Source organism: Octodon degus, unplaced genomic scaffold, assembly GCF_000260255.1.
Source record: "Octodon degus isolate 3935 unplaced genomic scaffold, OctDeg1.0 scaffold00107, whole genome shotgun sequence".
Classification (NCBI taxonomy): Eukaryota; Metazoa; Chordata; class Mammalia; order Rodentia; family Octodontidae; genus Octodon; species Octodon degus.
The window spans coordinates 6,614,564-6,625,388 of NW_004524683.1; the positions used below are offsets into that span (position 1 = coordinate 6,614,564).

Consider the following 10,825-nt stretch of genomic DNA (forward strand, 5'->3'; position numbering starts at 1 on the left):
CGGACATGATATCCTATTTACAAACACTATTAGAACAAATCCCTCTATGCATTAAGAGAATGTAACTATATACCTATCCTAACCATTTTGAATACACAGATACAAAATGGACATTCATTTATATATCCCCTTTTTTGTTTAGTTCCGTCATTTGAATATTATAGATGTGTTAACTCAGCAAAATACTCTAAAATTAGAGTCCAGTAGTTCATAATAGTATTGAATCTTCTGCTTGACTGGCAGTGTCAGAAATTGTTGACCTGAGTCCCCTACAGATCAACATAACACCATGGCTGTACTTTTTTTTTTTTTTTCGGAACCGGGGATTGAACTCAGGCCATTGTGCTTGCCAGGGAAGCGCTTATTCCACTGAGCCATCTCCCTGGTGGCTTTACTTCTTATACTTTGTTTTTATACTTTTCTGCTGGATGGTTAAGACCAAGATGAAGCAAGACCTATGCAACAAGAGTTGTATCTTTTGGATCTGATAAGGTCAGTGAAATGCCCTCAGGATTTTTCCTGAGATCCTGTACCTCAGATTGTAGATCCTTTGTCAGTGTCAGCCATGTGGATGAGTCACGGCCATTGCTTGGCCAATGTGCTCCCCCTGAAAGCCTGAGAGAATGTTTTCTCTGCATGTGACTCTCCTTAGCCACACTCTACATCATCAGCCACTTTCCTCTTTGGCCCCATAATCATCTTCTGACCTATGTTGCTCTTTATAGTCAAAATGAAAGCATACAACACATCATTATATAAGATTACCATTAGGCTACATGTACTGTATAATATGTAAGAAGTCTATAAAACATAAATGAATTTTTTGTTCAGACTTGGGTCCCATTGCCAAGATGTCTATTATATATGTGCAAATAATCCCAAATCTGAAACACTTCTACCCCCAATATTTTAGTAAGGAATATTTGATCTGCATGAATTTTTTTTTTTTTTTTTTTTTACTTTTCCACCTAATTCTATCTGCTGCAGCTTAAATTTTTTCCTTGTACTTACTTAAAAGAAATAGTTTTAGTTTCATAGTAAATATGCAGCAAATCTAAAGTTCTGAATACGATGGAAATTCAGAGGTTCAGTATTAATGAAAACTGGTGTTTGGGAGGCTAAGGTATGAGAATTGCTGCTAGTTTCAGGCCAGTCTACACTCAGGACTCTCTCAAAAAAAACCCAAAATAAAATAAAAGCTGAAAACTTTTTTTGTCATGTTTCATTCAGGATAGTATCTTTGTAGAACAAATTTGGAAACAACTGATTTTTAGTGGATCAGATTAGAATGAACACTAAATAGTATGGTTCTGCTCAAGATCTTTATTACATTTATTTATTGTGTGTGTGTGGCCAGCTCAGCCCACCAGGGGGCGGGTCTGGCTGGCATGTGGTGCTGGGGATCGAACCGCGGTCCCTGTGCTTTGCCAAGCTTGTTTCAAGTAGGTGCTTTAGACCACTGAGCCATCTCTCCAACCCCTTGCTCAAGATCTTGAAAGTTAAAGTTTAGATTCAAAGACTAGAAAATAGACCCATTGAAAAGTTGTATATAACATTTTGTTGAGAGTAATAATATAAGATGATTATAGTGGGGAGGGCCATCTGTCAGTGAATTTGTGAAACAATTTTTTGTAACCGCATTCTTTTATGGCATACTGGATTTTTTGGTTTTGTTTGGGATAAGGTCTCCATATGTAGTTTAGGCTGGCCTTGAGCTCACTCTGTAGTCCAGGCTGGCCTCAAAGTTCATGTCACTCCTCCTACCTCAGCTTCCTGAGTGCTGGGATCACACACATGTATCACCACATTCAGCTTGCCATTGGGGTTTAAGGTATTATAATTGGAGTCAGGCCATTTAGCACCAGGTTCTGATTCAACCACTTCTTATTTATGTAACCTTAATAAAATACTCAAGGATCAATTTATCCTCCCCCTTTTTTTTTTTTTAAAGAAAATAGCTCTAATACCCATTTCAAGCCTGACACAATGATACAGGCCTGTGATCCCAGCTACTCAGGAGGCTAAGGCATGAGGATCAGAAGTTTTCAGATTACTCTGAGCATTTCAGTGAGACCTTGTCTTTTTTTTTTTTTTTTTTTCTATAAGCAGAATGTATTTATTGAGGAAAAGAAGGCTCCTGTCCGAGAGAGGGACAGGAGGGGGGCCTGAGTGGGTTGTACCCCAAGACCTTGTCTTAAGAATAAGAGATGTTAAAAACAGAACAAAAAAAGAACAGAGATGTGGCTCAGTGGTATACCACCAGTAGGTTTGATCTCCAGTACTGGAAATTTAAACACACACAAGTTTCATCATACTTTTTAAAAATTATTTTTTTCTATTTTAGGAAAGGGTCTACAGGGTGTTCAGGGTCTCACTACTAGATCGGACTCCTAGTGATCCGCCTGTTTACAGCCTCCTAAGAGCTGGGATTACAGGCCTGTGCCACCACACCCAGTCTCAGCACACCCTGGGGGCGGGGCCAGCATGGCAGGCCTGGGGATTGAACCATGGCCTCTGTGCCTGCTTGCAGACCCTTTAATCCGCTGAACTACTTGGCCGGCCCTTTACTTTTTTTAAATGTAAAATTGTTTTCTAATGGAACTCTTGTACGCACTCTGCAAGCACTCTTTTACCAGACTACTCCCCAGCCCCATTACCCATTATGTTGTTAAATGTGGAAGTACATATATCACATATGAAAAATTGTTTATAACACATATGCATGATGTTTAGAATAATAAGTGTATATGTATGGCTCCAGTTGATTTATTTTCTCTCTCTTTTTCTTTTTTTTTTTTTTTTTTTTTTTTTTGAAACAGACTCTTGCTTTGTAGTCCAGACTGGCCTTAAACTCTATGTAGCCCAGGCTGGCCTGAACCTGTGGCAATCCTCTTACCTTAGCCTCCCAAGTGTTGGGATTATAGGCTTGCACCACCATGCATGGCTGCTTCTGTGAGTCTGTCTCCAAAAGCCAAACTAAATAAGTAAATAAACAGACAAACGGTTTTAACTATTGAGTTTTAAATTAATTACATTTTTGCTGAGCATGGTAGTATATGCCTGTAATCCCAGTACTCGGGAAGGTGAGATAGTAGAGTCACCTTGAGTTCAAGGCTAGTCTGGGATATATAGTGAGTTCAAGGGCAGCTCTGAACTACATCGTAGGACCCTGTCTCCAGAAGAAAAAAAAGTGAAATTGATTATATTTTTATTTTTGAATTTTTATTTATTTATTTTTTTTTGTGGAACCAGGAATTGAACTCAGGCCCTTGCGCTTGCCAGGCAAGTGCTTATTCTACTGAGCCATCCCCCTGGTGCCTGCAATTTCTATATGGTTGTATTTTTTCAAATTTGCTTGGACTTTTTCTGTTTCTTATACCTATATTAGTTTCCTTTTATATTTCCTTAAACATTTAATCATGCTTTGTGTTCAATAATGCACTTATATAAAGCCTATGAGCATATGGAAACAAATGTGACTATTAACTCAATATTTACAAAAACTGATCAGCCTCACAGTGCCAGTTCATGCTCTGGTTCACGAAGTTAAGCATGTGCCTGGAGGACAACCACAGCTTCCATCTCAGCTTATCGAGTTATTCAATGGCTCTTTCTACCTATTGCCTTTGACCTTGGAACATCTTTAAAACTTTTTTTAAAATGTATTTAGTACAGGGTCTAGGGTCTTACCATGTAGACCAGACTCATAGTGATTTCTCCTGTTTTCAGCCTCCAAAGCGCTGGGATTACAGGTGCCTGCCACCATGCCCAGTCTCAGTCTCCCTCTCAGCACCACAGGGCTCACAGGGGATTGAACCCTAGCCACTGCACTCTGCCTAAGCAGGCGCTTTAGTCCACTGAGCTATCTGGCTGTCCTGACCTTGGAATATCTTGAAAATAATCTTTCCATACATTTTAAAAGTTGTGTTGTATTGTGGCAGCATTTCATGACCCACATTGTAAAACTTCTATTATTTTTCAGAAATCCAAAGCTTGTGGTGACTGAAAAGACCATCCGACTTGCTTACCGCCATGCTAAGCAAAATACAAAAAGCACACCGTGCTTCTTGCTTGGTTCTCTCACAGTGGATGATGGTAATATACTTTTTTTAATGGTAAAATACTTTTAGAACTTACTTGTGTGACAAGACTAGAGCTTGTATTGATTAAGCCAGCTTTTATGTGTGCTTTGTAGTAATTTTCTTTGTTATATACCAGGGATATGATGATGTGTGAAATTGTTAAAGTTAATTTTTAATATACTACTGTTGTGAAAAATGTATATTGCTATAATGTAGCATTGGTTTGTGTTTTTCATTTACATGGTATATAATTCTTGTTATTTCTGTTCATCAGATGAAGAAGGTGTAACATTGACCATAGATCGCTTTGATCCTGGTCGAGAAATACCTGGATGCTTAGAAAGAACTCCTACTGCCTCTCTCCCAGGGGACTTTTTAATTCCCTGCAAAGTTCATATTCAAGGAGTTTGTTCAAGAGAAATGACAATTGACAATGTGGATGACTTCAATTCAACTTTTAAAGTGAGGTTCGCTTTAATTGTTATTCGTAATTCAAGAATCATGTTAAGTGTAGTATGCAGTACTTCAGTGAATCCATATTTGGGACCTATTTATAATAATTTATCATTGAATTATAATGGACTGAAATCTAATTAAATGTGGCTTCTGAGGCAAAGGAAGGTGATATGGGTAGCATTCCAGGAAAGGAACAGTGTGACTAAAATGGGAAACTTCAAGGTGTGCAGTAAAGTTCAAAATATGCTCTGTGAAACCATGTGTAGTTTTGCTGGATTTATGGGGAGCCACACGGGAGTGTTAATTTGGTCCTAGTTCGGAGAATTTGTCTTACAGGAGGCTAAGGAAATTGGACTTTGTCATGTGGGGCATGCACTCATAAAAAAGTTTCTGAAGAGAGAACATACTGTCAGAGCAGGAATAGTTGATTTGATGGAGCTGGCTGATTGAAGTCAGATCAGGCCATCACAGTAATCAGCTGTGTAGAGGGACGTGCTACCCACTAGTAGAGTGGTGGCAGTAAAACTAGAAAAGATACAGTGAGTGTGAGCAAATGCAGGGAAAACCACCTTGAGATTTTAGGTAACAAAAGGGAATGATCTTCAAATTCTCTGAAGCTGAGTCAGAATTGAATTATATCCACATATACCCATGAAATAAGTATTTGTTGGGGTATCACTCCTAGTTTAAAGTATCTCTGAGTCATGTAAGTTAGCAAATAGCTAATGGAGCTCAGAATAGAAGTTATATTTGCTTCAATGTAATTATTCACTATCTTTTAATCACATAATAGAGAATTCAAATGTTAAAATCAAAATTAATTTAATTTTGGGGCCAGGGAGATGGCTCAGTGGAGTAAGTGCTTCCCTGGCAAGCCAAGGGCCCGAGTTCAATCCCTGGTTCCACCAAAAAAAAAAAAAAAAAATTTAATTTAATTTTGTTAATGCAATGTATTGTAAGTGTATATGTGCTAGTATAAAATATACTTTGAAACAATAGACACATTTGAGTTTTAAAATAATTGTATAATTTTGATTCCTCAGGCTCTACAGCACCATGTATGTAGCAAAGATTCCTTGGATTGTGGTAAACTGCTTTCTGTACGAGTGCATATCACTTCCAGGGAGAGTTTGGACAGAGTGGATTTTGACTTCTACTGGGAAGCAGTAACTCTAGCAAATAACTTCAAGTGTGCACCTGTGAAACCCATCCCCATTATTCCAACAGCTCTGGCAAGAAACTTGAGTAGTCATTTGAATATTTCTCAAGTTCAAGGTACCTATAAGTATGGGTAAGTTAAAGATAAACAATATTAGTATAAAATTTAAAGAATGGTTTGCATTAGTATTTTTTAGACTATGCAGTAATATAAATTAAGAACTACAAATGGCAAATAAATATATGAAAAATGTTAAACATCATTGTTCATTTGAGATGAAGATTAAAACAACCCTGAGATTCTATCTCACCCCAGAAAGACTGGCTATCATCAAAAAAATCAGCTGAAAACAAATTTGGAGGGGCTGTGGAGAAAAAGGAACCCTTTTCTACTGTTGGTAGGAATATAGACTGGCGCAACCACTGTGGAAATCAGTGTAGAGATTCCTTAAACAACTAGCATTAAAGGTCACATTTAAATCAGCTATTTTCCTTCTGAGTATTTTCCCAGAAGAATTAAAAGCAATGTACCACAGTGATCTATGTGCACCCATGTTTATAGCAGCATAATTTGTAGTAGCTCAATCTTGGAATCAACCCAGATGCCCATCAACCAAGGAATGAATAAAAAAGATGTGGTTATTTTTATAATGTAATGCAGTACTACTCAGTCATAAAGAACAAACTGAAGACTTTTATAGGATGAAACTTGAGGCTATATTCACAAATGAAATAAATCAGGCCCATATGTTTAAATATCATATTGTCTTACTAGTGTGGGAGAAGTATAAGGTCCAAAATATATAAAAGATCTTGTGATTTGGCAAGAAACTGTTGAAAAGACAAACTGTGATGGGGGAAAGGAAAAAGGAAAAAAATATATGAATACATAAGATAGTTGATAGTTATACAGCTAGTTCTCTTAGTTCATTAAAAAGAAAGTTTTGTGCTAATATTGTATGGACAAGATATACCTATATGTTCTATTCTGTATAACCACTACAAAGATGCAATGTGTCAACTGTTGTAACTCTCCTACTAACCTGTTTTGAAGCCTGAGTTCATTGCTTTATTTTATTGTTATGTTTATCTTTTTTCTCTTTAAAATTAAAAGAAATATATTGTGCAGTCAGTTTACCTATCATAGATCTGATGGTTTAGTCAGTGACCAGGGAAGATCAATGAAGTTGTTACTTTCCCCTCCTTTTGATCCTGGGAACTGAGTGAGAGCTTTGTACACACTAAGCACATACTGTACCACTTGCTACAAACCCAACCTATTAGTTTTGACATTATAGAGTTTCCTTTTGAAGAGTTATACCAAAACCTTACAAAAATGTTAATTTAAAAAAAATTGTATTAAAATTGGTTGTGGAGTTGGGGATGTGGTTCTGTGGTAACACTTGCTTAGCAAAATGAGGCCTTGGGGTCAATCTTTAGCACTAAAAAAAGAAATGGCCTATACTTTATAACTTGAAAATATAAGGAGAAATTGCTTCTGTATTGTACTTAACCATACTATGCCTAGGTTTTGGGCCATTTTCTTTTTTTAACAAAATTATGAATCTAAAAGCCCAGAGAATTTATTTATGATGTATAGTTTTATTGATGTATATTTATGACATCCAGATAGAGAAAGGGAATGATTAAATATTTGCCATACTCTTGCCAAATTGTCACCTACTTGAAGGTAGTTTCCTTACGTAGCTGGAGCATAATTCTCTACAGCCTCTTATCCCTTAGTTTCTTATGAATTGTAAGATGCCTGTTTTCTAATCCTCAGTAGAGCTACTTCCTGCATCCTCATCTACTTTTTTTGTTTTTGTTTTTGTTTTTGTTTATTTTTTGGCAGAACCAGGGATTGAACTCAGGCCCTTGCCAGGGAAGCATTTATTCTACTGAGCCATCTCCCCAGCCCCCTCATCTAGTTTTGTATTGTCTCCTGAAATAGGTTAGACAGTATGATAACCCTGTGCCTAAAAGAGTTTGGCCAGAGGTAGCTGTAAGCACTATACTCCTGACTTCCTTTCCTGCTGATTCCACTCTGGTTCCTATTAGGTCTCTAGCATGAACAGTGTTTGCCAAAGTGTGCTAAACTCCAGTTCTTTGCCTCTAAAACTGCTACTGTAAAAGAGAATGAGAAAGAGAAAAGGCATTGACTGGAAAGTTTGAATCCCAGATTCTGACCACAGTAGTCTCACTGGTTGGAATGGCAAAAAATATTATTCTGTTCCAAACTCCTATAATTTGAATTTTACAAAGTTTGAATTTAATATTTAATTCTTTTGGAATAATAAAATGCTTTTCAAAAAGAACATGAGATTTTTAGTTAAAATTAACAAAATTTTTGTACCCATGCCTATTTATTTATGCAGCATGATTTTGCATTTCTTTCAATTATTTATGTGATCCTTTAGCTTTCTTTTAGTAAATGGGGTGTTTAGTGTTCTGTCCAATTATCTATTCTCCTTGCTGCTTCCTGTGTACATTTATCTATTAAATTTGTGGTATTTGTTCTTTTTCCCAACAACGTTCGCTTAGCTACTCTAATATTTATTAGAATCCATTATAAAATTGGTACTTGTATTAGGCACTAGAAGGAAATGATTTTTTTTTTTTTTTTTTTTTTGGAGGAACCGGGGACTGAACTCAGGCCCTTGTGCTTGCCAGGGAAGTGCTTATTCCACTGAGCCATCTCCCTGGCCCCGAAATGATTGTTAAACAAGGTTACATATGTAGTTATCAAAACATAATGCACTATAATAGAAGTTGTATGCAGTGCTAGGGAAGCAGGAAGGTGTGTCCAAATAACATGGGAAAATCAAGAAAAGCCTAAACCAATTCATTTAAAGTATAGAAATGAGGGCCAGCCAAATAGCTCAGCAGATTAAAGCGCTGGCAAGCAGGCACATGGGCCAGGGGCTCAATTCCAGACCTGCTATGCCGGCCCCGCCCCTGGGGTGCGTTGAGACACAATTGAGACTGGGTGTGGTGGCACGTGCCTGTAATCCCAGCTCTTGGGAGGCTGTAAACAGGTTTATCACTAGAGTCCAATCTAGTAGTGAGACTCTGAACACCCTGTAGACTCTTCCCTAAAATACAATAAAATAAAGTATAGAAATGAGAAATTTATTTGGTGGACAAGGCTGGCTGGCCTATCTCTCTAAGATAGGCTCCCACTGGGTAGTCTAGGCTGATCTGCAGCTCAGTCCTCCTACCTTAGGCTCCTACGTGCTGGGATTACAGGCTTGCACCACCACCCTTGGCTAGAGGGAGAACTTTTAAGACAGATGTGTCATTGTTGATACATACATCTTAAGGTAACTCAGGCTTAATCTTTGTTTCATGCACTGATAAATTTATCATTAATATTGTAGGGTTATTACAGCAGTCAGGTATCAGTAGGTCCCATCTTAGATTTAATATCATTAATAGCATTGCTCTTATTTCTGTAGTTTACAGTTGTAACAATACAATTAATACTTTTACTGTGGGTTTTTGTCTTCCCCTTTTTGGGAAAGGTGGCTGATGCATGTAAGGCAAGTGCCACTGAGCTGTCCCCTCACCTCCAAGTTTTCATATTCTTATAACTTACTGTCAGTTGTAACTATAACAAGGTATAAGTACTGGACAATGTCCTTATAGGGAAAGTCTTTGCATTATTTAATGATGTTTTTAAATAGTGATTAGAGAAATGAGATACTGGGATGGTTAATTATACCTTCCCTAACTCAACCTCCTTCAGTGAGAAGTCACATTTATTGTAATCTTGTCAAGTCACCTGGATACTTGTATACTTCACTAACAGGAAATTCACTTTTCCCAGTGTAAGTTAATTTGTTATGAAATTGTCTGCTTTATAATGCTTTTGACAAAAGTAAATTATAAGTAAAATTGAGGAATAAAAATATTTTTTAAAGTGTGTGCTCTTAGTGGTGTATGTTAATAAGTAGAAGTTTTAAGATACTAAATCTCTTGAATCTCTTCTTACCAGAGTCTTCCTTTTACTGAATCAAATGCTTTGAACTGTTTTCTTTGTTTAGCTATGTGGAAGAGAGACAGTGTTCATTTGTTTAGTGTCAGTGTTCATCTTATCCCTTAAAATATGCCTCATAATTCAGATTGTTATGTTAAAATACATACTTTCAATTATTTTTACCTAAATGTCTTCTGTTTAGATATCTCACCATGGATGAGACACGCAAATTGTTACTTTTGCTGGAATCTGATCCCAAGGTTTGTTCTCTACCGTTAGTGGGAATGTGAGTATTGTATTATTTATGAAAATCTTTCAACCAGATACATATCCAAGTACATATGAAAGCACATGAATCAGCTGTACCATGAATATATATGATCTTATAAGGCCACAAAACCAGTTTTGTTAATTAATGGTAGAATCAACTAAAAAGCTTTTCCTCAGTCATAGGAAGAATTCCAGCACATACAACAGATAAAATTGAATTCTGGTTAAAGTTGAAGTCTCAGAACCCTATTTCTTCTACTTTCTCTTACTTCTGCTGTCCTTAAAGACTCAGGACATAAGAGATCTTGTACTGTAACATCATGTAACTCGGTAGTGTCCCAAATTTTCTGATCAAGGAGATTATGGGGCCAAAGAGGAAAGTGATCGATGATGTAGAGGGTGCCTAAGGAGAGTCACATGGAGAGAAAACATTCTCTCAGGCTTTCACGGGGAGCACACTGGCCAAGCAATGACCGTGACTCATCCACATGGCTGACACTGACAAAGGATCTACAATCTGAAGTACAGGAAGTCAGGATAAATCCTGAGGGGATTTGACTGACCTTATCAGATCCAAAAGCTACAACTCTTGCTGCATAGGTCTTGCTTTGGTCCAGCAGAAAAGTATAAAAACGAAATATAAGACGTAAAGCCATGGTGTTATGTTGAACTGTAGGGGACTCAGGTCAACAATTTCTGACACTGCCAGTCAGGTGGAAGACCCAGTACTATTATGAACTACTGGACTCTTTTAGAATATTTTGCTGAGTTAACACACCTATAATATTCAAATGACAGAACTAAACAAAAAAGGGGATATATAAATGAATGTCCTTTTTTAAAAAAATTTATTTGTTTATTTGTGTGTGTGTGTGTGTGTGTG

The 10,825-nt window shown here is 37.1% G+C and overlaps 1 protein-coding gene across 1 annotated transcript in view; it reads left to right on the forward strand.

Annotated features, from left to right (window-relative positions):
- Stil (STIL, centriolar assembly protein) overlaps positions 1-10,825 on the forward strand; it is a 69,443-nt gene that overhangs the window by 11,019 nt on the left and 47,599 nt on the right. The window contains exons 3-6 of the mRNA XM_023724187.1: positions 3,983-4,095; positions 4,357-4,544; positions 5,582-5,829; positions 9,875-9,958. Coding sequence (XP_023579955.1) covers positions 3,983-4,095; positions 4,357-4,544; positions 5,582-5,829; positions 9,875-9,958 — 633 coding nt within the window. The remainder of the gene's footprint in view (positions 1-3,982; positions 4,096-4,356; positions 4,545-5,581; positions 5,830-9,874; positions 9,959-10,825) is intronic.